The sequence below is a fragment of the Vipera berus genome, assembly GCF_964194415.1.
Source record: "Vipera berus genome assembly, chromosome: Z".
Taxonomy (NCBI): domain Eukaryota; kingdom Metazoa; phylum Chordata; class Lepidosauria; order Squamata; family Viperidae; genus Vipera; species Vipera berus.
The window spans coordinates 38410503-38438001 of NC_138205.1; the positions used below are offsets into that span (position 1 = coordinate 38410503).

Genomic DNA, 27499 nt, shown 5'->3' on the forward strand with positions numbered 1-27499 from the left:
GGCATCATTGCATAACTGAAAGCTTTTTCAAATGTAAGCACACACGTAGTCTTACTTGAGATCAAGGAGAAGCCAAGGTTTTGCCAGCTCATTGATTGATTTGATTCTTTCAGCAGAGCTTGTCTTTATTTTTTTTATTTGCTTATAAATAAATGCACAGCAACAGCATTTACATGCCTTTGTCCATGTAGTCATAGTTCTAAATCACATATAAGAAAAGTAAGTATTCACACATAAATGTGGTTTGGTGAGCAGTTGTTGGAACAAGCGGTTCCAACAGTTTTTCCAGCAGTTGTTGGAACAAGGGAGTGGCAGATGTCTATAATGCCTTCTCAAAACTTTTTTTTTTGGGGGGGGGGGAATTGGTACATGTTTAGTCCACACTATAGTATTATGAAAGTAATTACTGAAGCAGCAGAACCTTTCCTTCCTTTGCAGTAATTATGCTGCCAAAGGCAGTATGTTGAGAAAGATGAAATATTCCCTGAAAAACCATTTCTGCCAATTTGGCCATAAAAATTAAAGAAGTTTCAATTAAGCAAAAACGTTGAAGATGTGGTGATACTGAGTAGGAAGGCTGAAGTGGGCCTTTGTGATTCATTTTGTGAAATGTTCAGGCAATATGGAAAGAGGGAAAGACCATCAAAATATGAGGAAAAATATCTGAGGTTGATTTTATTAAAAAGAGGATGGGGATTCCCATTATACATTCTGTGGCTTGGGAACCATATGTGGCATATGGGTTATAATAATGGAAAATAGGCTGTTGGTGAATTGAGAGGCAACAGCTGACATGGGGCACAGAGAGTATTAGGCAAAAGTGAGCTGGCAAGAGAGACAGAGGCAATAGTAGAAGGATTGTTGTGTAATGGATGTGGGAAGACTGTCAGATGTCTGTCCCAAAACTTTACTCTCTAAAGAGTAAAGCAGTAGAGACTTTTCATCTAAAGGAGGAGGAAGCAGCCTGGTGTTTTTCCAACCTTTTTGGTCATCAATTCCCAGCACTCCCAAGTCAGCCTGGCCAACAGGAGAAGATTGTAAGAATGGCAAGCCCAGAAGAGAAGCTGATTGTCTTCTCTGGTCTGTGCCAACCAATATTCTCAGTCTGTTGCTGCTTTCTATAAGCATTGCACTACAGTTCACATTATCCCAGCAGAAATAACAGTTTGCTATGGAATATATGAGTGAAGTAAGTCTTTGATCATCATGTGAGAAGTCGGCAATATAAGGTGGTGGGAATGAGACATAACTTTTGGGACCAGGATTGCCATCACTAAGCAATGCAGTCAAAAAGTGACATTGTCCCAACACATTCAGAGCTCTTTCTCTCTTACCCAACACAGTTGATTCCATCACAATATTTACAGAAAAAAACTCTCATTATTTATTGTATTGAAGTAATTCATGTACAGCCTTTTATAAATGATGTTCTCAGTCCTGTGGAATAGCTAAACATTACATAGAAATACACATCTAGTAAAATTCAGATCTCTTGGTTATGCACTGAATCCATTCTTTTCCTTGTTTTTTGGGGCAGTCATTTCCAACCTATTATTTTCCAAATAATTATATGCAAGTTCCTCCCCATAACGTTGAAGGAGTACATGACCCTTGACCTTTGCTGAATACTGAACTAAAAACAAGATATAATTGTTCTTTAATGAGACATCACATCAGATTACACAAGTAGAATTGCTTCTCCATTTCAGCCTGCCCATGACTCCCTTTTGTCCATCTGCTCTCATTGTCTGTTAAGTTTAGCACTTGCATCTGAGTTCTCTCTTCATTTTCTTTCTTTCTTTCTTTCTTTGCAAAAACCATCAAATAGCAACTGATACATTTCTTAATTTATTCCCTTCATTTTTCCTTTAAGATTATTTAATGTTGCTTGTTAACCAAATTGATTTTGTTCAACAAATGGAAATGACCAGTTTATGCTGATGGTAGAATCAAAGTTCTTCCATTTGGAAACCATGCATTTGAATACTTTCTCTTGTCTCAGAATATCTCTGCATTGATACATAATATATAAAGATAATGTTCAGATTAATTCTTAATATGATTTTTTTCTACATGGCAAAGAAAATTTTACTTTTTAATTATTATAATTATTCAGTTGGATAGCTTAAGAATTCTGAGAGTTGAAATCCACACATCTTAAATTTGCCAAGTTTGAAAAACACTGATACAAATTAATCCTGATAAATGTGGGATTACAAAGATGCCTATCTATTTTCCTTTGACCAGAGTCTAGAAAATTTTTGGATTACAAATCCCATTATCAAATTGGAATCCCCAAAATTCTTTCTTTCTCTTTCCAATTAAGGGATAGAAACTTTTTAAGTTTCGTTTACTTGATTGCTGCAAAATAATTGAAGTAAAAATGTATTGTTGGTAACCACTGTAATCCTTTTGATTTTGGGGGGGGAGAGACTGAAGTAGTTTAAAAGGGGGGAGAGACCACAATTATATTACCAGGTGTCATCTATGCTCATCATATCAAAACAGTTTGGATGTTCTAAGATACCAAGCAAATTGGTATATCTTGCTGTTGTTGTATCTTGCAAATAAGCCTCGCTTGGCACCAGTGACAATGTATAACTTCTTAGAAGAAAAAGAAGATTGAAGAAACAGAACTGTCTGGCCCTGATCCCTTTTACTTGGGTCAAGCAAGTGGCCATCAAGGAAATTAAGCTTCTAATCTTTCTCAACTGTGCTTGTTTAAGAGCGGTTAATGAGATACACTTCAAACATAACCTGATTGTATGAATCAGAACATGAAAGGTATTCAGTCCATTGATCAGTGAACAATGGTGAAAACCAAAGCACAATTTGTGCACTGAGCACGGTTAACCAGCAGCAAGGAAACAAAAATAATCTGCCTTGGAGACTACAGGAGTTGAACTATGAACTTTCAATAAATCTACACAGTTCTGAAGAAAGAAAAACATATACTTAAATTGGTCAGATCCAAATAAATAATATTGTAATGTATTGGGATTTGTACTTGAACTGACTCACATGTCTGTTTGAATGCTGCTTAAGGTTGCTCAATGGTCTGTCTGTGTAATGGTCACTGACTAAGCCAGACTTGTTGTCTCCAAGAAGATCATTGGATGATTTGGGGCAGGAATGGGTTCCTTTAAACCTATTGGCCACTGCCTAGTGGCCAACCATATAAGTAGCTGCACAGCAGCCTCTGTTTCAGTTCTGTTCCTGTTTACCAAAATAAAGCATGTTCCTGTTTGCAACCTTCCGTCTTGCTTATTGCCTGCTAAGAACCTGCTACACAACACTGGCAATGAGGATGGGATGCTGCTTCTTTGCAAGAGCCTGAAGTCACTAGGGGGTGAGGCCAGCACAGAGCCTGGCAGGGACCGCATTCCCCCTCCTCAGTCTGCCTAGTAAATCACACTAGAGACCACCCATCCTGAAGACCAGTCTATGAAGGGCCTATGAAGAAGCAAGCAGCACAAGGCAATGTGAGACACAAGCTGCAAAGACCTCACCATGTTGAAGGTCGGAAAGCTCGTAGAATTCGATGTCACTCACCCAGAGAGATGGTCATCCTACATTTCAAGAGTGGAGAACTACCTCCAAGCAAACCAAGTCGCCAAAGATGGCCTGAAGGCTGCAACACTTCTTTGTGTCTGCAGGCCTGCAACGTTTGACATCGTGGAGAACTTAGTCACACCAGCACAGCTGGAGTCCGTTACTTATGTGGACCTGAAGAAACGGCCTGGTGACCATTTCCAACTGAAGCTGTCGGTCTTAGTGTGGAGGCATGCTTTTGAACAGCGAGTACAACAGCTGTTCAAAATTCTGGCCACAGAATTCATTGTGGTGTTGAGACAAGCTTCGTGTCTGTGCCAGTTCATGGACTTGGAAGAAAGGCTTCAAGATTGTCTTGTCTGTGGACTAAGGAGTAGAGAGCTCCAACAAAAACTTTTTGCGAAGGAGACTGTCTCGCTCCAAGAAGCCTTAAAAGAAGTTATGGCAGATGAAGCCGCCGGTGGGGCCATGAAGATGTTGCGGCCTGCCAAAAGCACTCCACACGAAGAAGCCGTCCACAACAAGGATGCCGGGCAACGAGAAGACGTCAACTCTGACCACAAAGTCGTCAAGGTTCAATGGCACAAAGACAAAGAACTGAAGCCTCTTTACAAGGCAGTTCCCTTTCTTCAATGTTTGGGATGTGGCGGCCACCACCAACGAGCGGACTGCCGATTCCAGTCAGTCATGTGTCAGGCCTGTGGAAAATCCAGCCACATCGCAGCCATCTGTAGAAGTTGCCAGAAGGACCATCAACTGGACGAGCCATACAGGAGAGTTACCGGGACCCCAGGGCAGCATAGAGTAGGGTTCTGCTCCAGCCACACGAGTGTCTGCTGCATGGGAGCTCGACGTCCCCTTAAACAAAAACTTTGGCTTCAAGTCAAGCTGCAAGGCATTCCTTGCAGGATGGAACTGGACACTGGCTCAGCTGTATCCATTATTTCACTTGAGACTTTCCAGTTCATGTGCAACCACAGTAAGAGGTGGGCCAAGCTTAGGCCATGCGAACAACATTCTAACTGACTTCCAGAATTCCCGAGTGGCTGTCAAGGGTGAGGCCACCTTGGCTGTAAAATTCAAGGAGTTTTTGGGGGCCCTAGACATAATTGTGGTGGAGGGCCAGAGAACGAGCTTAATAGGGCTTGATTGGTTTGATGCATTGGCCATTCAAGTAACTGAGATCCACCGGACACAAGCAGCGAACTTGGCGTCAGTATGCAAGGAATTTGCAGATGTTTTTGATACAGGCTTGGGAGAGTACAAGGGCACTCCGATAGCCTTTAAGCTTGATCCTTCCATAACGCCCATTAGGATTAAGCCCCGTCGAGTGCCATTTGCACAAAATTGATGCAGAGCTGGACAAGCTAGTCAGTCGGGGTTCTACAGCCCGCAGATGGGGGTGAATGGGAAACTCCCATTGTCACATCACATAAGGCCAATGGGAGGATCAGGATTTGTGCTGATTACAAGTGCACCATTAACCAGGCACTGCAGCAGCACGCATACCTGGTGCCAGTCGTTAGCCACATTTTGGCATCGCTGCAAGGGGGTACCGTGTTTGCTAAATTAGGTTTGGCACAGGCCTATGAGCAGTTACTAGTGGATGAGGCCACAGTAACAATTGTGACACATAGGGGGGCTTTTAGAGTCAAACGCTTCCACTTCGGGGTTAGCGTAGCCCCAGGAATCTTCCAGGGAGTTATGGAGCACACGCTTAAGGGTATTCCGGGGATCTATTTTGATGATGTATTTATCACTGGTGAGTCCACTGAGGTGCTTGCAAGGCAGCTTAAAGATATCCTTCAACGGTTCCACACAGCGGGACTTAAGCTGAAGAGGGACAAGTGTAAAATTGGGGTCCCTTCCACTGAATTCCTGGGGTTCTGTATCGATGCTGAAGGCATCCATCCTGCAGAGTCCAAGCTGAAGGCAATTCAGCTGGCACCAAGTCCCAGATCCAAAGGAGAGCTCCAGGCATTCCTGGGTCTCCTGAATTTTTACCATGTGTTCCTTCCTAACAAGGTTAAGCCCTTGCTGATTGGACCCTGTTTGCTTTTAAACTGCCAGAGGCTGCTGGGAAAAGCTACAATACTGTGAGTTAAGGTGGGTGAGGAGCATAACTAAAAATCACATAACTAAAAATCAAAACTAGTGGTGGTACATTCAGGGCAAGTGCATCTGAGATTCCTTTCATCTCATCATGTCTGGCTTAGTTCTGTGCAACACTTGTTTTGCAGCTGTCTTTCGCAGCACTCTTTTCAAACTGGGAAAATGTCCTATCTGTACACAAATCACTAGTCTACAAGGACAGATTATTTATCTAGGGTCTGTAATCTGTGCTCTTCAGGCAAAAATTATGTGTTCAGCTCAGTCCTTCTACTCTACTGAGCCTCCGCGCTATCAGTCCCCTCTACCGCAAAGATCCTGCAGGAGAAGGGCAGTGTGGACAACCGTAGGATCTGGCAGGGTGAGAGCTGTGAACCATAAACCCAAAGCTTTCACTGTGTCCCTGCGTAACAGATACAGTGCCCTTGCTGACCTTAATAGGGACATTAAGGAAACAGGTCAAGATAGTTGTGATGATAACTCAAATAAGCAGGGGACCATGGTCCAAGATGAACTTGTTTTTGACAGGGAGAAGTGTGAACCAGGTATTACACATCAGTCATACAAGAAAAGAAAGGTACCTAAAAAGAGAAGCCACTTTCTGGTTGGTAATTCAATTATAAGGGATGTAAATTTAGGAAAGGATACAGAGATTTCAAAAGAGGTCAGGTGTCTTCCAGGTGCTACTGCCATTAGGGACAAGAAGCGTATTTTCAAAATAGTCAACAATGCCAGCAATGACTCTGATGTGGATGCTATTGTACATCTTGGAACAAACGATCTGTCCCAAAAGGATGTACTCTGTGTGTAGAATGATTTCCAGAGCTTGGGGCAGGAACTCAGCAGAATAGGCTGTAGGCTCACTTTTTCAGAGGTCTTACCAGTGTATAAGGAGCAAAATGGAAAAGGCCAGCATATAGCAGAATTTAATATGTGGCTAAAGGAGTGGTAGGGACGTGGTGGCTCAGTAGGTTAGGACGCTGAGCTTGTCGATCAGAAGGTCGGCAGTTTGGTGGGTCGAATCCTGAGTGCCGCATAGCAGAGTGAGTACCTGTTACTCGTCCCAGCTTCTGCCAACCTAGCAGTTCGAAAGCACGTAAAAATGCAAGTAGAAAAATAGGGACCACTACGGTGGGAAGGTAACAGCATTCCGTGCACCTTTGGCATCTAGTCATGCCGGTCACATGACCACGGAGACGTCCTCGGACAAGCGCTGGCTCCTCGGCTTTGAAATGGAGATGAGCACTGGCCCCTAGAGTTGGAAACAACTAGCACACATGTGCAGGGGAACCTTTAACTTTTTAAAGGAGTGGTGTAAAGGAGAGGGCTTTGGTTATATTAGTCACGATGTCTGTAGCTAGTCCAATGAAAAAATGTACAAAAGAGATGGTCTGCATCCATCCAAGAAAGGGACTGAGTTACTTGGCAATAAATTCACAACTTTTCTGGAGGAACATTTAAACTAAACAATGGGGACAGTAAGTTAATTGATACAGAACATCACTGTTCCTTGCAATCTAAGAAAATAGGGGAAGTCAGGCACCACACAAGTTATGTAGCAAGTAAACACAGGGTCAGTCATAAAGGACTCAAAAGTCTATACACTAATGCGCAGAGTATGAACAGTAAACAGGGTGAACTAAAAATTCAGGTAAATGAGGGCGGATATGATATTGTTGCCATTACAGGAACATGGTGGGACGAAACCCACAAATGGAACACACAGCTAGAGGAATTTAAATTATTTAAAAGAAACAGACTAAACAAAAGAGGAGGTAGAGTTGCTCTCTATATAAGAAATAACTTTATCTCTACAGAAATAGAGCACAACAATGATGAAAACTGTAAACTTGAATGCATTGGGGTCAATATAAAAGGTGAAAAAATTGACATTGCCATAGGTGTATATTATAGGCCACCCAACCAAGCAGAGGAAATAGATGAACTTTTTGCTAGTCAGCTTACTAAGGTATGTAGGAAGCACATTACAATAATAATGGGGGACTTTAATTACCCTGATATCAACTGGGAGACAAACTCTGCACCAAGTGGAAGATCAAACAGATTCCTGACAAACCTAGCAGACAACTTTCTCTCCCAAAAAGTAGAGAAGGGAACTAGGGGATTAGCCATATTGGATTTAATTCTCACTAACAGAGATGAAATGATAGAAAGTGTCGAAGCCACAGGAACCTTGGGGGGAAGTGATCATGCAATATTGGAATTCAACATTCTGGAAGCACAAGCAATAGAACACAGCCAAACTAGTGTCTTGGACTTTAAAAGAGCTAATTTCAATAAACTTAGAGAGACCTTGGGAAGAATTCCATGGATGAGAATCCTAAAGGGGAAAACAACTCAAGAAGCTTGGGAAATTTTGAAAAGTGAGATAATAAAGGCCCAGTCTAGCACAATACCAGCAAAGAAGAAAAACAACAGCTCTCAAAAGAAACCAGCATGGCTGCATAAAGAACTCTCTGATAAATTGAAAGATAAAAAGGACAAGTATAAGAATTGGAAAGAGGGGCACATAACTAAGTCAGAATATCAGCAAATAGCCCGTGCCTGCAAAAATGAAGTGAGGGAAGCTAAGGCTCAAAATGCGACCAAAGTCAAAAATAACAAAAAAGCTTCTTTCAACATATAAAAAAACAAGAAAAAAGTTAAGGAAATGATAGGTCCATTAGTGGGGGAAAATGGTAAGAAGGTGACAAGCAACAGGGAGAAAGCACAACTGTTTAACTCATTTTTTGCATCTGTCTTTACACAAAGGGGAAAAACAGTCCAACCTACCAAAACCAGTGCCATAAAAAACAGAATAGAAACACAAGTTAAGATAGGCAAGAAAATGGTACGCGAGCACCTGTTCAGCCTAGACGAGTTCAAATCACCAGGACCAGATGGATTACACCCCAAAGTTCTCAAGGAACTGGCAGAGGTAATCTCAGAACCACTGAACTATATTTTTCAAAGATCCTGGAGCACTGGGGAACTACCAGAGGACTGGAAGAGAGCTGATGTAGTTCCCATCTTCAAAAAAGGGAAAAAAATAGATCCAGGAAACTACAGACCTATCAGCCTGACTTCAATACCTGGGAAGATTCTGGAAAAGATAATCAAACAACAAATCAGCGAACACCTTGATGCAAACAAAGTCATCACTAAAGGTCAACATGAGTTTGTCAAAAACAGATCATGCCAGACAAATCTTATTACATTCTTTGACCAAGTGACAAAATTAATGGACCAGAGGAATGCTGTAGATATAATTTATTTGGACTTCAGTAAGGCATTTGATAAAGTAGATCACAACCTACTACTTGATAAGATAGAAAAATGTGGGTTAGATAGCATCACCACCAGATGGATTCGTAGCTGGCTGACAGGCCGTACTCAGCATCTGGTCCTTAATGGAACCACATCTACATGGAAGGAAGTGTGTAGTGGGGTGCCCTAGGGCTCTGTTCTGGACCCAGTGCTCTTCAACATCTTCATCAATGATTTGGATGAGGGGATAGATGGGAAACTCATCAAATTTGCAGACGACACCAAGCTGGCAAGAATAGCCAATACTCCAGAAGATTGGCTTAAAATACAAGAGGATCTGGACAGACTCGAACACTGGGTGCTATCTAACAAAATGAAATTCAATGTTGAAAAAAGTAAGGTTCTACATTTAGGCAGGAAAAATCAAATGCACAGGTATAGTATAGGTGGTACCTTGCTCAATAGTAGTAACTGTGAGAGGGATCTTGGAGTCCTAGTAGACAATCACTTCAATATGAGCCAGCAGTGTGCTGCAGCTGCCAAAAAAGCCAACACAGTGCTAGGCTGCATTAACAGAGGGATAGAATCAAGATCACGTGAAGTACTAATACCACTTTACAATGCCTTGGTAAGGCGACACTTGGAATACTGCATCCAGTTTTGGTCACCACGATGTAAAAAAGATATTGAGACTCTGGAAAGAATACAGAGAAGGGCAACAAAGATGACTGGGGGACTGGAGGCTAAAACATATAGGGAATGGTTGCTGGAATTGGTTATGTGTAGTTTAACGAAGAGAAGGGTGAGGGGTGACATGATAGCAGTGTTCCAATATCTCAGGGGCTGCCACAAAGAAGGAGGGAGTCAAGCTATTCTCCAAAGCACCTGAAAGCAGGACAAGAAGCAATGGATGGAAACTAGTCAAGGAGAGAAGCAACCTAGAACTAAGGAGAAACTTCCTGACACTGGAGGTTTTTAAGAGGAGACTGGACAGCCATTTGCCTGAAATGGTATAGGGTTTCCTGCCTGAGTAGGGGGTTGAACTAGATGACCTCCAAGGTCCCTTCCAACTTATTATTTTAAGGCCACAGTGGCAGAGCCATTACACTGGCTCTTGGACAAAAACACTCCATGGAAGTGGAACAAGGTTCATGAAAATAGTTTTAAGGCAGTAAAGTCACTACTGTCCTCAAATTCAGTGCTTACGCACTTTAATGAAAACTTGCCTGTATGCATTGCGTGTGACGCATCCCCTATGGGATGGGGGCTGTACTAAGCCATTTGTCAAATGATGGGCCTCAAGTCCCCATTGCCTATTATTCAAGGACATTGTCTGTGACTGAGCGAAATTATGCTCAGCTTGACAAAGAGGCTCTGGCCATCGTGGCTGGGGTGAAAAAATTCCATGATTATTTGTATGGCCAAGAATTCACGGTCTTCACTGACCACAAGCCATTGTTGGGGTTATTTACCACAGACAGGCAGATGCCTCAAATACTTTCCCCTAGAATGTTAAGGCTGGTTCACAAAGCGGCAAAGACATGGGCCATGCAGATGGCCTTAGCATTGCCACACGTGGAGCCAGACCCAGCTCCAGCAGCACGCATCTTGTCAATTCAAGATTTGCTGAAACTTCCCCTCCATGCTGGGAATGTTGCTGTGGAAACTGCCACAGACAGAATTCTAAGAAGAGTATTGTCATGGGTTCACACTGGGTGGCTGAAAAATAGCCCAGGACCAGAGTTCCAGAGCTACTTCACATGGAGACATGAGCTTTCAGCTCACAAAGGCTGCATCTTATGGGGGAGTAGGGTTATTGTCCCCAGTTCTTTAAGGCACTATGTGCTTCAGTCTCTTCATGAGGGCCATCCGGGCATAGTCCAGATGAAGGCACTGGCACGGAGCTACCTTTGGTGGCCAGGGTTAGATAAGGCTATCGAGGCCCAAGTACATGGGTGTTACACGTGTCAACAGTCCAGACCAGAGATGCCGCAGGCCCCTATCCACCAATGGGAGGAGACTCATACACTGTGGTCAAGGATTCACATTGACTTTGCTGGGCCCTTTCAGGGACAGCTGTTTTTCATAGTGGTCGACAGCCACTCTAAATGGTTGGAAGTAATTCCTATGTTTACTATGACTACTGCTAGGACCATCCAGGTGCTTAGAAAGCTTTTTGCCAAACATGGGCTGCTGGACGTCTTAGTCTCGGACGTTGGAGCCCAGTTCATAGCAGCAGAATTTCAGGCCTTCTTGAGGGCTAACCTCATAAGGCATCCAACGTCAGCTCCTTTTCACCCCTCGACTAACGGGCAGGCTGAATGCATGGTGCGTATGACGAAAGAGTCACTCAAGTGCATTGTTTCAGGGGATTGGCACCATAGGCTGGCTGATTTCTTGCTTTGCCAGCACACTACGCCTTGTACAGCAACGGGCAAAAGCCCAGCAGAGCTTCACTGGGAAGAAGATTAATCACAAAACTGGGCAGGTTGCATCCTGACTGGGTAGCAGCAGACATGCGTGGGAACTTGTGGGTGTCGGGTAAAATTGTTAAAATCTCGGGACCCCTTTCCTATGAGGTGGCTTTGGATGGGGGGGACATATTGATCAGCTGTGGAAGCATTTTGCAGAACGGCCACTAAGCGAGGACCTCACAGCGGGTCCGCAATTAGAGGCAGCAACTGGCAGCCTAACAGAGCAGTTCACACACTCTGAGGACTTATTCAGTCAATTCAACAGGGAGGTGGTCGTAGAGGGACACAGTCCAGGAGTGCAATATGGGTCTCCTGACCGGGAAGGTCAACCCAAACAAGGTAGCACCTTTGCTGACACAGCTACCTCGTTGGACTTTGGTTTGGGCTGACCAGGAATGGCCAGCCAAAGGAATTCGAGTCAATCTGACTCATGTGAACCCAAGAGTCCTGGTCTACCCAGCCCGGCAGGCAAACTGGTAGACTGGGAACTGCCTGGATCCCCCAGGCATTCTGAACAGTCACGTAGACCACCATAATATCTACAAGATTATATTCTTAAATAATGTGTGTACATTCTAGGGGGGAAGGATGTAATGTATTGGGATTTGTACTTGAACTGACTCACATGTCTGTTTGAATGCTGCTTAAGGTTGCTCAGTGGTGTGTCTGTGTAACGGTCACTGACTAAGCCAGACTTGTTGTCTCCAAGAAGATCATTGGATGATTTGGGGCAGGAATGGGTTCCTTTAAACCTATTGGCCGCCGCCTAGTGGCCAACCTTATAAGTAGCTGTGCAGCAGCCTCTGTTTCAGTTCTGTTCCTGTTTGCCTCAATAAAGCACGTTCCTGTTTGCAACCTTCTGTCTTGCTTATTGCCTGCTAAGAACCTGCTACACAACAAATATCATTCTTCTTCTATCCTATTTTCTCTTCCAGAGGTTTAGATAGCAAAGAAAAGTCTCTCTGGATCAGTCTGAACCAGTGTTTCTCAATTTGTGAAAACTTCAAAGGGGTTCTGGAAGTTGAAGTCCATACAGCTTCGAGTTGTCAAGGTTGAGAAACACTGGCCTAAACACTAGGAGCCTCATGTTACTCTCACACTAGTTAAATATTTTATGTGCATTACATTTCAGGTTCTGGTTGCTGTTTCACTGCTGGTCCCAAATGTGGTCCTGCTGAGCATTCTCTCAGAGCAAAGCAAGTCTTTCTTCTTGCCATTTCTGCAAATCAAAGGGACAACCAGGAAGGCCCAATTAAGTATTCAAGCTATGCCTTCCTGCAGACATTAGGCCAGCTCAAGGGCCACGTGACCAACTCAGAGCTGGCATCCTGAGAAACATTGAAATTAAATATGTATTTATTCCATCATTGCCGAGCTCATCATCTACATTGCAGCACACTTTAAACAACTTCAAAGATTTGCACAGCAGCCAGTCTGGAACAGACGCCAGGTCATCAGGGTTGACGAATATTTATTCACCAGTATCATAGTATCTGCAATATATGGGTGTTGCTCTCCTCTCCAGATGACTAAATGGTGGCAGATGCTGTGCTATTATCTCGATAGAAGAATGTAAATGAGGCAGGGAGGCCCTTCAGTGGCATTTTGTCCGTCATAAAGAAACTGATAATTCTATCCTCTAGAAGAACTTCTCTGATGGTATATCATGCTCCCCACAGTATAGTTTTTGCAACCAATTGGGGAAGGATTCCAGATGCAACTTCTTTGACACATAGTTTGTTTCTCCACCTATTTGGATTTTAAAGTTGAGGAGGAACATCCACATTTCTTCAGCTGAAATCGGTATTAATATTTATGCCTGTATCACATTTTACTACCAATAATTTCTTTCCTGTAGGCAGCTTAGAATACAAAAGTAGGTAGAACAAAGACAGTTGAACAAAATACTTAAATCATGTAAAAACAAGGCAGATTCGCTAAATACTGGCTTACAGAAGTTCAGCTTTAAAGCTATCAGTGGTGTGTGCCCCCCCCCAGTCCCAGGAGAAATGTTTCCCAAGTTCCAGTACAACCAAAGAGAAGGATGGCTTTCAATAGCTATTAAAGGGATTAGCAGAGCTACAACTGTAGTTCCCCAGATGAATTTAGTGGTAGTCTCTCTGGTGATTTGGATCTTTACCATTTAAGGATCTTTACAATAGTATGTTGTATTTTGCATGAAAATAAATCAATGGACAACAACTTTTTTCAGAAGTTTGCTTCCGGAAAAATGTTTGGTGATTATGGTAGATCCCTTCAAACTGAACACAAATGTAATTTCAGAGTGACTGTATCATGTAGGAATTGTGAGAAATATGAAATTAACTTTTAATGACTATAATGTATTAAATCACATAATTTTTCCAAGATATTGAATGAGTTCAACAGAACTACAAGTATTTAGTTGCTGATTTTTGCTCATATTCAATATCTAATGCCTCTTCCTGCAGTGTCCAACAACAGTCAGCCAGCTTCTAGCCATGGGCTTTCAGGCTCTTGAATCGGAAATAACTTTATGTATGATTGACTTGTGAGGCCAGTGTGTTGTGCAATTAGCTCACATGGTGTAACAAGATGGTGGGTTTGTTGTCACTGTGAGTTGTGGTGATGGGGGGGTTACAAAGGGAGGCAATCTCAATGTATACATGTTGTATTTTGTATACTTTGTACTTTGATAATAAAGGTTCATTCATTCATTCATTGATGGATTCCAATTGTCCTGATACCATGTTTTCATTGTGGCAATGTCCTGGTGGAAACTTTCACCAGGTTTGTTACTGATTGTTCCTAGATTTTCAGGAAAAAACCCTCCTGTGTGAATGCAGAAAATGAATCTTCAGTGACATGTTGTACTTCATGGTCTTATAAGACATTTGTCAACTAGTTGATTGCAGTTTTGTGCTTTGTAGTTGCCAAGAAATTTCTCAACAACATTCTTGAATGCTTTCCAAGCAATTTTCTCTGGCCCTACTAACAAATCTTCAAACCACTTCTCATTAATGACATATTTGATCTGTGGACCAAAAAAATCCTATGGACCAATCCTGAAGCTGAAGTGCAAATATTTTGACTACCTAATGAGAAGAGAGGACTCATTGGAAAAGACCCTGATGTTGGGAAAGATTGAAGGCAGAAGGAGAAGGGGACAGCAGAAGATAAGATGGTTACATGGTATCATTAATGCAATGAACCTGAAATTGGGCAACTCTGGGAGATAGTGGAGGCCTGCTATGGTTCATGGGGCTGTGAGGAGTCAGACACAACTTAGTGACTGAACAACAACAACAATAACAACAACTGAAGAGTGTACATTGCCATTATATAAAAATAGAAGATTTCTATAAAATAGTACATGATAGGTTACATTACAGCTAATTTTCATAATTAACAGCCTAAAATCTATAAGACACACCCAGATGTATCCAGGAAGCAAAATCGTTGTTGAAGAGTGAAATCAAGCTTTATAAAACAAATCTATTCAAATTTTCCCTGAGAATCATCTGTCTTTGATGAGCTTCAAAATCTTCAACGTGTATACCATAAAAGAAGAGGAAAGGTAAATTGGCAGAAGGAAAAATTTTGTGACATTCAGATATATATAAAAATGATTTTAGGACTACCTTAGGTTGCTATTTTTCATTTTGTTAACTTTAAATTTAGAATATGGAATCAGGGTGTCCTGTACATAAATGTCAGTGCAAGAGCATTTGTCATCTCTATGACACATTTATGTGACTTCCAAATTTAAAATAATGATTAATTTAACTAAAATTACTATTTAATGGCTATTGCAAATCTTTTCAAGAAAAAAATTGATAGGTTCAGCTAATTATGAAAATGTGATACTTACAATGCCACATTGGCTCATTTAGTGTGATCTTGTGCTGCAGTGATTTCTTGTCAGAGAAAAGTTATTTCACATATTACTTATGTTCCAGAAAACTCACTGATTTTTATAATCTCATGTTTCATTAAAACATATACCAGTGACTTGGAAGCTAAGAGGTCAGAGAAAATGGATATTGTGCATTTTTATGATTAGAAAATAATTAATGGTACAGGGTTTGGAAGATGCCGATTTGCATCAATTACCCAATGGAGTGAAGAATTTACTTCTCTTTCTATAGTCAAACAAGTGTTTTAGGATTGGGAATCCCAACTGGGAGATGCATATGCTGATTAAAAATTTCATTTCCAACTTATTTTCCATGGCAATTGAACTAAATATTAATAATTTAATTATATAATAGAATATACATTTAAGAGTGGCTTTCATTTGCATATGAGACGTTGCTCTTACACCTTCAATTCTACGTGGGGAAAAACCTGAATGACCAAAGATCCGTCATCCTCAGGCTGGTGGCTTCAGCTTCCTTCTTCTGGGAGAAGCATGTGGTAGTGGCTGTTTGTTCCTCTTTTTTAAACTGCCAGAGGGGGTGTGTTCTGTGGGTGGAGGTGTGCTCTGATTGGGTGGGGGATTAGGTGTGTTCTGATTGGGTGGGAGTGTGTTTTGAATGGTGGGTGTGTTCTGATTGGGTGGGGGTGTGTTTTGAGTGGATGGGCTGGTCTCAGCTTCCAGCCTTAGACCTGAGCTGGTGAGTTGTGCTGCTTTTGTTTGGCTTCGTGTTTGTGGTGGTGCCATGTTTTTATAGTGGGTGTCAGTTTGCTTATTAAACCCCTCCAAACCACACAATAAGCAAACTGACACCCACTATAAAAACATGGCACCACCACTGCTATTAGTACATGCAATATTAAATATCCATTCTTCTCATAATTAGGTCCTAATATTCCTAACAAAAACAATTCTGGTTTAAATTCTAACTGTCTTTTAGTCATCTTTTCCAACCATGTATGTATCTTAACAAAACTTTTTTGCTTTAGGTCATGTCCACCAGATATGATAGTAGGTACCTGGCCTTTGTTTACATTTCCAGCAATTATTCAAAGTATTTTTAAACATTTTCGCTAATCTTACTAGTGTCATATGCCATCTATAAAACGTTTTATACAAATTTTCTTTGTATGAGGCTGCTTTAGTCAATTTAATATTTCTGTCCCATAGTTTTTGCCAGTCTTCCAAATCTATAGAATATCCAAAGTTTTTTGCCCATGTTATCATTGTTTCTTTTAGTCGTTCTTCTTCCATCTTTAAACTTAGCAGAAATCTATAGTTTCTTAATCAAATTTTCATCTGTTTTTAACAATGTTTGATCAAATTCTGTCTGTTCTTTATAGAATCCCATTGTCTTTAGATCTTTTTCATATCTCGTCTGAATTTGCAAATATGGCCACCATGCTAAATCAATACCTTGTCATTGTAAATCTTGTCTATTTTTCAATTTTCCTTCGTTATCCAAGATATCTTTATAAGTCATGACTTTATCATAGTTAATTACATTTGGGTAAGCAAAAGCTTCCATTGTTGAAACCCATTCAGGTAGCTTAATATAAATTTTCTCCTTTATTCTTTCCCATTCTAAAAGAAGTACATTCCTTATAAAATGGTTTTGAAAGTATCTGTGTGTTTTATTCTTCCCGTACCATAGGAAGGCATGCCAGCCAATTTGTAGGTCATGCCCCTTGAGGTACAATAGTCTTTTATTCCCCACTGAAGTAACTTATTAAGTTTCTGCATTTGTATGTGCAACTTTCTCCCCAGGGATTAATCGGGATATGTGCAAACAGAGCCACATCCAGACAGAGGTGGAAGCAAAATGAGATACAAACAATATTCCAGTTAACCGACTGTCCCTGGTGATGGTGGGGCTTGTACCATCATCTTGCCCTTTTCTGGCCTCTTCCATGGATACTGCTGTGCAGACCTCTCTTTGTGTATGTGTGCACATGTATGTGTACCTGTGAGAGTATAATCAGGGGTAGATGCTTATATGTTGTCTCTATGTATATGTGCATTTCTGCTTTCCCCTCATGCTAAGAAAATTGATTTCTGTTGTCTTCTTATGCTCATGTCATTTTGGGGGGACAATAGAAAGATTACCTACTCTTGGATTTGTGTCATGACAGGTTGGAATGGGGGGGCTTAAAATGGAGTATTTGGGGTATTCCAAACAGCTGTCCAAATGCTTCTTCCCCAGGGATGCATGGGATTTCCCCCCCCTTAATTTCTTTTTAATGCCTTTGACTGTATCCAAGCCATTCTCATGCTCCATCTTACTTTTGCCAGCTCCTTTCCCCAAACCAGATTGGATCCTGTTCTCTTCAGTGTCTGAAGAGTTGTCCTTCTAGCAGACCGGCATAGTCCTGACTCTCTTTATATTGTTTATTTTTGATTTTCTTTTTGGTTAGGAAGAATAAAGATAGGTTTACTGAGTGAACTTTCTCTGAACTCCTTAATACCTAGAGATTTCTGTTGGGGAACCTTGACCAACCAGTTTGCAGAAATTTTGTTTTGGGATGGGATACATAAAATAATTCATTTGATACTAAAAGATTTGTAATTGAGATACAAAAAATTAATTTAAAAACAATTTTTAAAAGGGAGAAAGCCAGATCTACATAACTGTGACCGTACTCATGACCCCTCTCTCCAAATATGTAAGCTCCCATGCTCATAATAGCAAAAACATAGGCAGGATTGTGTTTCTTAGAATGTCCACAATTGCAAAAAGTTTGAGAAACATTACTCGTGCATACACCAAATCAGGGGAAGTGGCCAGAAAAGAAAAAGGCATACTATCTATGTTGTTTTTATTATTATTTTTTAAACATGTGTCTTTTACTATTATTTTTACTTCTCTTTTTGTCAGCATTTTTTTAACATCACCCAGAGAAATTCAGTACTGTACCTTTACTGAATTCTGAGTGTTTAGAATTCTTACGGTTAGGAACAAATGCCATTATTTGCCACTGGTTGATTTGGATCTCTGCCTTTTTCTTACAGCTGACATACCTTCCACCTCCATGGGGTGAGTGCCACTCATCAGATTTTGGCCTGGAATTTTTCCCCATCTACAGCATCACTGCATGCAGGATCAGTTGTGAGACCCGCTACGTGGTAGAGAATTGCAATTGCAAAATGGTTCACATGCCAGGTAAGTCTTTTGAAATGAGTTCTGCCAAAACACAGAATGCATGTAGAAACTATCTTTGAACCCTCTAACTTATCTGGGATAAATGGCTCTAGAGATAATTGTGGTTCGGCTTGTATCCACCTTTCAACCTCTTCTTTGAATTAGTAAGCCTCATTTTCAGGTTATCACTATAAGGGCTATTTTCAGTAACCAAGTCAGATGGTCTCTAGCACACAGCACAACAAATTCAAACCTTGATCACTCAGAGGTGGTTTCTACTGTTAATAATGTTATGTTCCTCAAAATACTGGTGTATTAATAGTACAGGTTTGTTTTCTTTTAAGAGCAATCTGAAGTAATTGGAATAAACTTTTGTAGCTAGATATAAAGAGCTTCTATGCCCAATAATTACAGAGCTTAAGAAATATCTGCCTGATTTTTTATTTCAAATCTTTTCCCTTCCTTCATTTTATGGGTTTTTAGAGACAAAGAGGCAAAAGCACTGTTTTTGTGTAAATCTGCATGCTTTAAATTATATACTTCAGGGTAAGCCCTAATGAATTCATTTTTAATAGTAATTTTATTCAAAGATTATAAATTATAATATTAAAAACTAATACACACTAAAAATTGAAGAATAAAAAGAAAAAGTAGAAGGTACAGAAAAGAAAAAAGGAAAATATAGGAAGAGAAATAGAAAAGGAAGAATATAGTACAAAGCAGAGAAATGCATAAGTGATTATCCACCTTCATTACAACACCTATAAACAATTTTAGTAACTGATCACCTCCTTTTAAAATACAACAAATGATGTCCTCTTCCTGTATCCTTTCTCTTATCTGTAAACAAGGCCATAAAAGACTGCTTTTCCAATCTTGGTGTCGGCAAAAGTCCATTAAAGGTTACCAGAAATAATGACATATCTTGATCAACTAAATCAGCTTTATATTCCTTCCTTTTACTTCTAACAATCTTAATTTTTAGTTCATTGAAATAATGTCATAGAATTTGATTTTTTTTAAAAAAAAAATGTTCATTTGTTCTTTTTCACAAGATTCTTAAAAACTCTTTTGTAAATCCAATATAGAAAAATTATTCAGGTCTTTCTCTTGGTTTATTGTTTGCATATCCCTTGTAATACATAGGCTGGTTTCTATTTTTATGTCCAGTGTAATATCTTTCTTCTCATCATTCTCATTCTCAGTCTTGTCAGGTAGAATTTGTTCTTCCATAACATCTTTTGGACACAATCTCCAGAGAGGCAGATGTCTCTATTGGCACTATTAAAACTAATTTCTGAGAACATTGTTCAAAAATATGTATTTGTCTAATTTTATCTGTTATCTAATTTCATATAATTTATCAGGTTTTATCTAATTTATATAACCACACACCACCCAAGCAAGTGATTCTCACGATTTACAACAAAAATATCCTTCAATATGTCCAGTGTTAGAATATTTGGTTCCATTCTCTAAGGGAGTTCATGTGTTTGTCTCCTTTAATTGTAATCTTTAAGTCCCTCTAGTGTCCAGTTTTAAAAATCTTATTTTAAAAAAATCAAATCAAAAACATTTTTTCACAGTAAGCCTAATGAATTTGATGGGATTTATTTTAGATAAGCATTTAGGAAATGATGCAGTTATTTTTCTAACAATAGTCCTTGATTTAACAGATAGCTGTTAATTGTGGCTGTTCATCTGCATGGATGCATGAAAATAGTTGCACACAGTCACACCTATATTCACATTCATACATACCTACATCTCCCAGATCTCTACCTTAAGGGTACCTTAAGTACCTTATGTTTCACAGACAGGGTACCTTAAGAGTACCTTAAGTTTCGCAGACACACTGAATGAACTTCATACTTTCCTAAATCAAATCATGAATGCTGCAAACTCACCAAACAGTTGTAGACCGTTAGGATTCCAATCATCTTGAGAAATAAAACAAGAAGAGACATAGGCACCCATCTTCTTCCATTATATTATTGTGACAGAGCCAACTGAGGAGGAAAAAAAATTCGGGAAATGCAATATCCATCCCTGGAACACCACCTATGTGATCTCTAATTGCTATATTTCCCTCAGGAATTTTGTTTGTCAATATGTGACTGAAACCTGATAGTGATTTTCCTAAGCATTTTAGAAAGAAAACCATCATTTCTAAGCTTATAATAAAAAATGACCCCCTTTTTATATATATATATGTATACAGGGGATGCTCCATTTTGTACACCGGAGCAGTATAAGGAGTGTGCAGAGCCTGCACTAGGTAAGTTCTGAAGGAATTCTCTCACCATCAGGATTACTTATTTCTTCTAGGCTGATATTTCAAAACGATCACATTTCAGACATTGTTACAGAATATGTTATATGAGAATGAGAGGGTGTCTTGCACACAACCAAGCAAATATCAGCTGCCTCCTTGTAGATGGGCTTATGCAAACCTTCCATAGCACATGACATAACTCAGTTGCAATGTAACTGGTTTTCCCAGAACTTGCAATTTCTGCCTGTGATGGCCCTTGGGAAAAACTGGGAAGAATGAAATTATAAGTTCATGTTTAAATTCAGTTTTTCTCCCTCAGTTAATTTAAGGAGGTGAACATTTTTGCCTTGAAATTCATTACAAACATGTTCTGTAAAGAATTCTCATCAAGTCAGAATTCAAAAGCAAAATTTTATTTTTGACATTTTAACTTTGTGAACACCTCTGGGCAGCTGAGGTGTTCTCTGGTATTTATTTAGATTCACATCTCCCTTGTTCTTCATTCTCCTATGGTATCTCTATTCACGTACTGGTTTGTTCCACAAGACAGATGATTTCTGGGGTAGGAAAAGAAAGGACTAGGCACTAATCAGCTCTGCTTACCACTCCTTTTGTTCCTTTGAGCTTGGATCAGTGCATGTTGAACTCAAAATGGAGTGCTTTAAGCTTCGGCTATTTCAAATTTGAGCTTGGCACATATTTGGAATGATGAGGGCAGCTGTTTCAAACTCAGCATTTAGCATTTTGAATGTAAATCAGATGTTTTTGAGTTTGATATGTATTAAACATGGAACAATTTGTACATTTCTGTTTCATTTGTAAAGTTACATATGCTGAGCATGGAGTATAATCTAAGAACAAGTTTCCACATATTACTGCAAAAAAAACCAGGGAAGGCAGAGGCTATTTCTGGCAGCAAGCTCACTGTCACTACAGCATATAAATTGGACTGTTAATAGACGTTTTAAAAGGAGGACAGAATTCATAATGGATTACCCCATCAGTGCCTTTTTTTAAGCTATGATTGTTAACAATAGAACTTTAATGAATGTCTTTGGTGAACAGAAAAGAGAACAATAGATTCCTAGTTATCTCTGCCATGAGTTAAATAAAACATTCTAGGGACACTGGCCTAGCTATTATTGTGTAGATATAAATCTGCCTTCTCCAAAAGCATATTCTTCCATTTTATATATAACCCCTCTGGATATAGCCTGGGTGGGATCATGGGAATTATAGTCAACCACAACTGAAAGGCACCAAGTTAAATAATGCAGGTCTAGTTCAATTTCTCATCTGGGTCAGAAAAGTACTTCCTCCATCTACATGTGGGGGCATTGTATTTTACCAGTGACCCACCTGGTTCTTACTTTGCCTTACAGTGCTTCTCGGTGAAAAGGGAAATGATTATTGTGAGTGCCAAACCCCATGCAATTTGACCCGTTACAACAAGGAGCTGTCCATGGTTAAGATCCCCAGCAAGACCTCAGCTAAATACCTTGAGAAGAAGTTTAACAAGTCAGAGAAATATATCTCGTACGTAATCCTGGTTGAAACAGGGGTGGAATAATAGTCTTATTAAGTAAAGTAACCCAAAGGGAAGTTGTGTAATAACAAAAACATATGGTGGTTATTGTCAAGTATCAGTTGGGATTTGTTCATTTGGGATTCACTCAGGTTTCCAGATTAGTTAGATTTCAAATTTCAGAACAATTATGTGTTACTTGCTACTAAGGCCACTGAATAAGGCACCCAACTGGACCTGGAATTAGAAATCCAATCAGTAAAAATTTAGGGTTTTCAGAGTATCAAACAAGGTTCAGTGTTAGAGGCAAGCGCCTAATCAAACATAGAAGACACAATCTAAAGTCTCCAGTTAAAGGTCAGGAGATCCAGAAGTAAGTACACAGTCAAAACAATCGATAAACTAGATTGATGAAAGATGCAAATATTCTGTCCTTGTACTGTTCAGAAGAGATATATTGGAAGTCAGGATTTTACAGGACACTGTCTCTTGGGTTTGGTCCCTACAATCAATTATTGTGTTCTGGTAAGCTGTTTTTGCAATCAATATTCTTGAAACCAAGGATCTTTGCACAAATGTCCAGGTCAAAATCCCCAAACCCTACATCTTAGTCCATTGGTAAAATTATTAGTATGGACCCTCCAGGTTCTTTAGAGTCTGCACCTGACTATCAGTTGTTGAGAATAGCAATAGCTTCAAAAGGTTACTGCCTTCAAGCCCTGCCTCCATATCATTGTTTATTATGGGAAACAGAAAGATGGACTCCAAATTTGGTAGGACTGTAATTTTAAGCATTCTGAATTATAACCAGCATAACTGGAAAGTGCCAGTTTTGAGAAGGGAGATCAAACCTAGTAAGGCATGCCTATTGTTTTCCGGGACTTTGTGGCATATTTCTTCCTCTCAGTGTCCAAGGGAATCAGGGTTGTCTGCAAGCAGCTTTTATTCTTAATCACATTTGGAACACGTATTCAGGGGGAAATGGTAGATAAGAGAAGAGTGAATATTCTGATTATCAAGAAACTATAAGAGAGGAATGGGATATATGGGACCCTTTGTACCATTTGAATTATAGCAGCAACTAATATTATCAGTGGTATTGTACAATAGAAATCATAGTCCAACAACCTGGATCTTGCATATTCTTACTTACTCTCAAGGTATGAATTGCTTCCTCTTGATGTCCACCTGGCTGCCTGTTTTCTTTCCTTAGGGAGAATATACTTGTACTGGATATATTCTTTGAAGCTCTTAACTATGAGACCATTGAGCAGAGGAAAGCCTATGAAGTGGCAGCATTACTTGGTGAGTAAATATTCTATGCCTAGGGATGCGGTGGGTCAGTGGGCTAGGACACTGAGCTTGTCGATCAGAAGGTCGGCAGTTGTAGTTTGTACGCAATGTGGAGCTTCAGCCCTATAAACTAATCTCAGGGAACTCCTGTCAATTGGTGAGGAACAACAGGAAGCAGAAACAAAGCAACATGGGCACAGGAAGAAAAAGAGACAAACCCAACAAGCACTAAGAAATGCCCTAGGCTGCAATTAGCCCTCCTTATTACTTTGACCACTGAATAAATATGATCCATAAGCCTTTAGCTCCACTGGCCTACTCTGCTCTATAGGTAGTTCTCGAATTACAACCACAATTGAGACAAGAATTGCCATTATTAAGCAAGGCAACTGTTAAATGAGTCGCATCCAATTTTATGACCCTTTTTGCCACTTTTGTTAATCAAATCATTACAGTTGTTAAATGAATCACATGGATATTAAGTGGATGCAGGTTCCCCCAGTGACTTTACATGTTGGAAACCAGCTGCAAAGGTCACAAAACAATTACATGACCCTGGCACTCTGCAATCATCATAAGTACTTAATGATCACATGACTGTGGGATGGTATGATGGTTATAAGTGTAAGGACCCATTGTAAGTCAGTTTTTTCAGTACTGTGGTAACTTTGAACAGTCGCTAAATAAATGCTTATAATTCAAGAACTACCTGTATTATTGTGAGGCTTCTATTCTGAGCTCATAAAAATCTGATTCTACCAGCTCAGAATCAGAGTATGAATTCATGACGTTTATGCCAGTCTATGCAGGGAAAATGGAAAAATTGGAAAATGAAGATCTGCTTGCACCACTTTAAATATTCAAGGTAAATCTATCTGTTAGGAGAGTATCAACCAAGCCCGCTATTCTTATTTTCTCTGTTGGGCCTTATCCAGTTTTGATGTGAAACTTTCTTGAATTAAGGCACAATAAGGCTTATTTGAGTTGGCAAGGAGACTACGGTTCTCAGAAAATAATGAAATAATAAAGGAAAAAAATTAAACAAAAATAAAACAACATCATTTTTTGCCAAACAGGCAAAGAAAGGTGAGACTAGACTCCATAACAGGGAAATTTCTTGCATCAGATCTTGGGCTTATACAGGGTTGCACCTATCAATTAAAAGAGTCATATCTCTGTGTTGCTATATTTGAAATATTTGTTATTTTATATGGTATTCCATCAATATATCAAATCTTTTCTCAGATCATCTGGGCATCCTAAGTATGGGATTGCATGTCTAATCATAGAACCAGTAACTGAAACAGTATTGAAGTAGATGAGAAAATATGGGTTGCCATGATAGAAGCTGTGGCTTACCATCCATCTACCTAATAAAAACTGTCTTAGGAAGTCAAATTCCAAACCTTGCATGAAGCTTGGGTGAAAAGAAGACAGTTTTGGCTTGTGTGTCCCAAATACTTTGTTAGTTGCATTTAACCATATCCCCTGTTGTCATGGAGATGTAAGCCTTTTACTTTCTAAACAATAAAGAGAGAGATTCCTTCCTGTTTGTACAGAGATCAACTGTGATAATGGCAGGAAAAAAGGGGGGGTGTATGTTTGTGTGCATACAGTTTTACACCAGCTGTAGGGTGTTTTTTTTCTTTCACTACTTTTCTTTCATTTTAATATTTGCCTTACAGTGCTTTATCCTGTGAATTGAAATCTTGCTTTGAAAATAGGCCTTTGACCTGTTAAAACCAGGCATTGTGTTCAAGCACCTGGCAGTTTAATTTAGTTTAACTCTTTGTTCAGTAACCTGGGGAAGAGAGAAGTATTATAGGAATTAAGAGTAGGAATAGGAATGATCATTTCTGGAATGTTAGAGGAAGTAAAAGTTGAAAGTTTGATGAAGAGGAGAGAGGTGGCTTTGATTTTGCCCCAGGAGTCAATCGAGTTTACACAGCTGTAGTTGGAAACCTAAAAACTTCATTACTCTGGATATTGATTTTTATTTATCTATTTTTTTTAAAGTGGTCTATCTGCTAATAAGGGATATATGACCTGGAGTTCCATGCAACTGCAGCAGGAAGAGGAGGAGGCATCTCTTTTTCTTTACAGCCAGCATAAAAATGCTCAATATATATATATTTAAGTTTACTTAGCTGAGGGGGCTTATTTCTGGGTAGAGGCTCCCAGTCCAAGCAATTTACTATGATGTGCACCAAAATGCAAGATTAAAATGTCCATTTCTGTTTTTCCCTCTTTCTTCCCTAGGTGATATTGGGGGTCAGATGGGTCTTTTTATTGGTGCTAGTATCCTCACTATTCTGGAAATATTTGACTATATTTATGAGGTAAGTTGCAGCCCTTTCCCTGAGGTGGTGAATAACATAGTCCAAAGGCCACGTATTTTCATGCTGAGGAGATGCAGGAACAGATTTCATCCATGGGTCTACCTTGACCCAATAATATAATAAGCTCTAGAATATACATTTTGAAATCTTGGAGCACAAAATCTAATCATCAGATCTTACATTTCTTCTACAAGATTCAAAAATACCAAGGTTTAGAATATAAATTTGAGTCCAGAAGGATAGCACAAATCCTGATGCTATATCTTTCTGTCCACACTCACTGATTAAGGGGAGAGAGGTTGTAGCAGTATGTATTTTAGGTAACACCCCCTCCCTGAGTAAGCCATTAAATACATATTTTATGTTAACATGTGTGGGTATGTGTGTGTGGATGTGTGTGTATATATGTATATGTTTGTATATGTATATAGAGAAATATATACATACATGCACACACACAGAGAGACATACACACACACAATGGTACCTCGGTACTCATTGTTAATTGGTTGCGAGAGGCGCAGTGAGTACCAAAAACGAGTATCAAACTTTTTTCTCACAAGGAATAATGTAGTAAGCAACAAGGCAGCCAACACCGACTTCTAGTTTGTGTGTTGAGTACCAAACAAAGAACAAGTATCTGGACAAAATTTTCACGTCAAAATGCATTGAGTACCCAATTTTTATATATATAAAAAACACAGATCATCGAGACTAAAGAGTTTATTTAAAAACTTAGCTTTTATATATGTTCGTTCCAGTGGTTAAGGCAAGACCACACAGCCTGATATTTTATCTGGTTTGGGATGAAGTGATGAAAACTTGATTAAACAGTTTGTATCTTTCCTTTGCTTTTCATCCGTTGGCATCAGAAAATTGCATCTGTCCAAAGGCAAGCAGAAAGAGAACAGGAAAAGGTATCCAGGGGCTCTAAGCAGCCTGTGGATTATCCACTCCTGCTTTGCAGAGTTGTTATAAGAAAGCGTGTGCCTTTATAGGCTGGTAGCTGTCAACATTTGCTCACGCTTGCTGATTAAGGGGAGAGGGTTCTAAGCTAACACTGCTGGTTTGGGGATGCTTTCCCTGCTTCTTCTAGATGCCCAACACCAGCAAGAGCAAATGGCATGATTCTCATATTGGATTTCCCACATCTGAGGTACCAGGGTCTGCAGAGAGAAAGAGAAAGAGATAAAAACTGGTCCAGAGTTATCCCTATTAAGCTTCTGTTGCTGGGCTGAAGATTGGGTCTGGGTTTTCCTAATCTGCATGCAGCACCAGTTTGATCGGTGTAATTTGCTTATTATTGTCCACACTGAATAAACATTTTTCTACATGAAGATGCTGGGAATCGAGCCTGGAATCTATTCTATGAAAAACAGGGATTCTTACGTTCAGAAGTAACCCATTTTCAAACCTCACAGTATTATTCTTGTGTGCTATAAATTGCTTAGGATCCTGAAGAAGAAGTGTGATATACATCTAACAAAAGAGGAAGGGAATAACAAATAAACCTAGGAAGGAAAAGGTGATTTGGGATCTTGGTTCCCACTTCTATGGCTAGCTCTCTCCAGTGTCTCCTCAAAAAGACACACTTTAGGATTGGGGTAAGATATATCAGTAGCCAAATGTCC

At 39.8% G+C, this 27499-nt stretch overlaps 1 protein-coding gene across 1 annotated transcript in view; it reads left to right on the forward strand.

Annotated features, from left to right (window-relative positions):
• Window positions 1-27499, forward strand: part of LOC308679182 (acid-sensing ion channel 2) — a gene marked incomplete at both ends in the record, with an annotated part of 684458 nt that overhangs the window by 652958 nt on the left and 4001 nt on the right. Inside the window, 5 exons of the mRNA XM_081346523.1 lie at window positions 18307-18457; window positions 20658-20714; window positions 22094-22247; window positions 23450-23541; window positions 25789-25868. Of these exons, the coding sequence (XP_081202649.1) occupies window positions 18307-18457; window positions 20658-20714; window positions 22094-22247; window positions 23450-23541; window positions 25789-25868 (534 nt within the window). The remainder of the gene's footprint in view (window positions 1-18306; window positions 18458-20657; window positions 20715-22093; window positions 22248-23449; window positions 23542-25788; window positions 25869-27499) is intronic.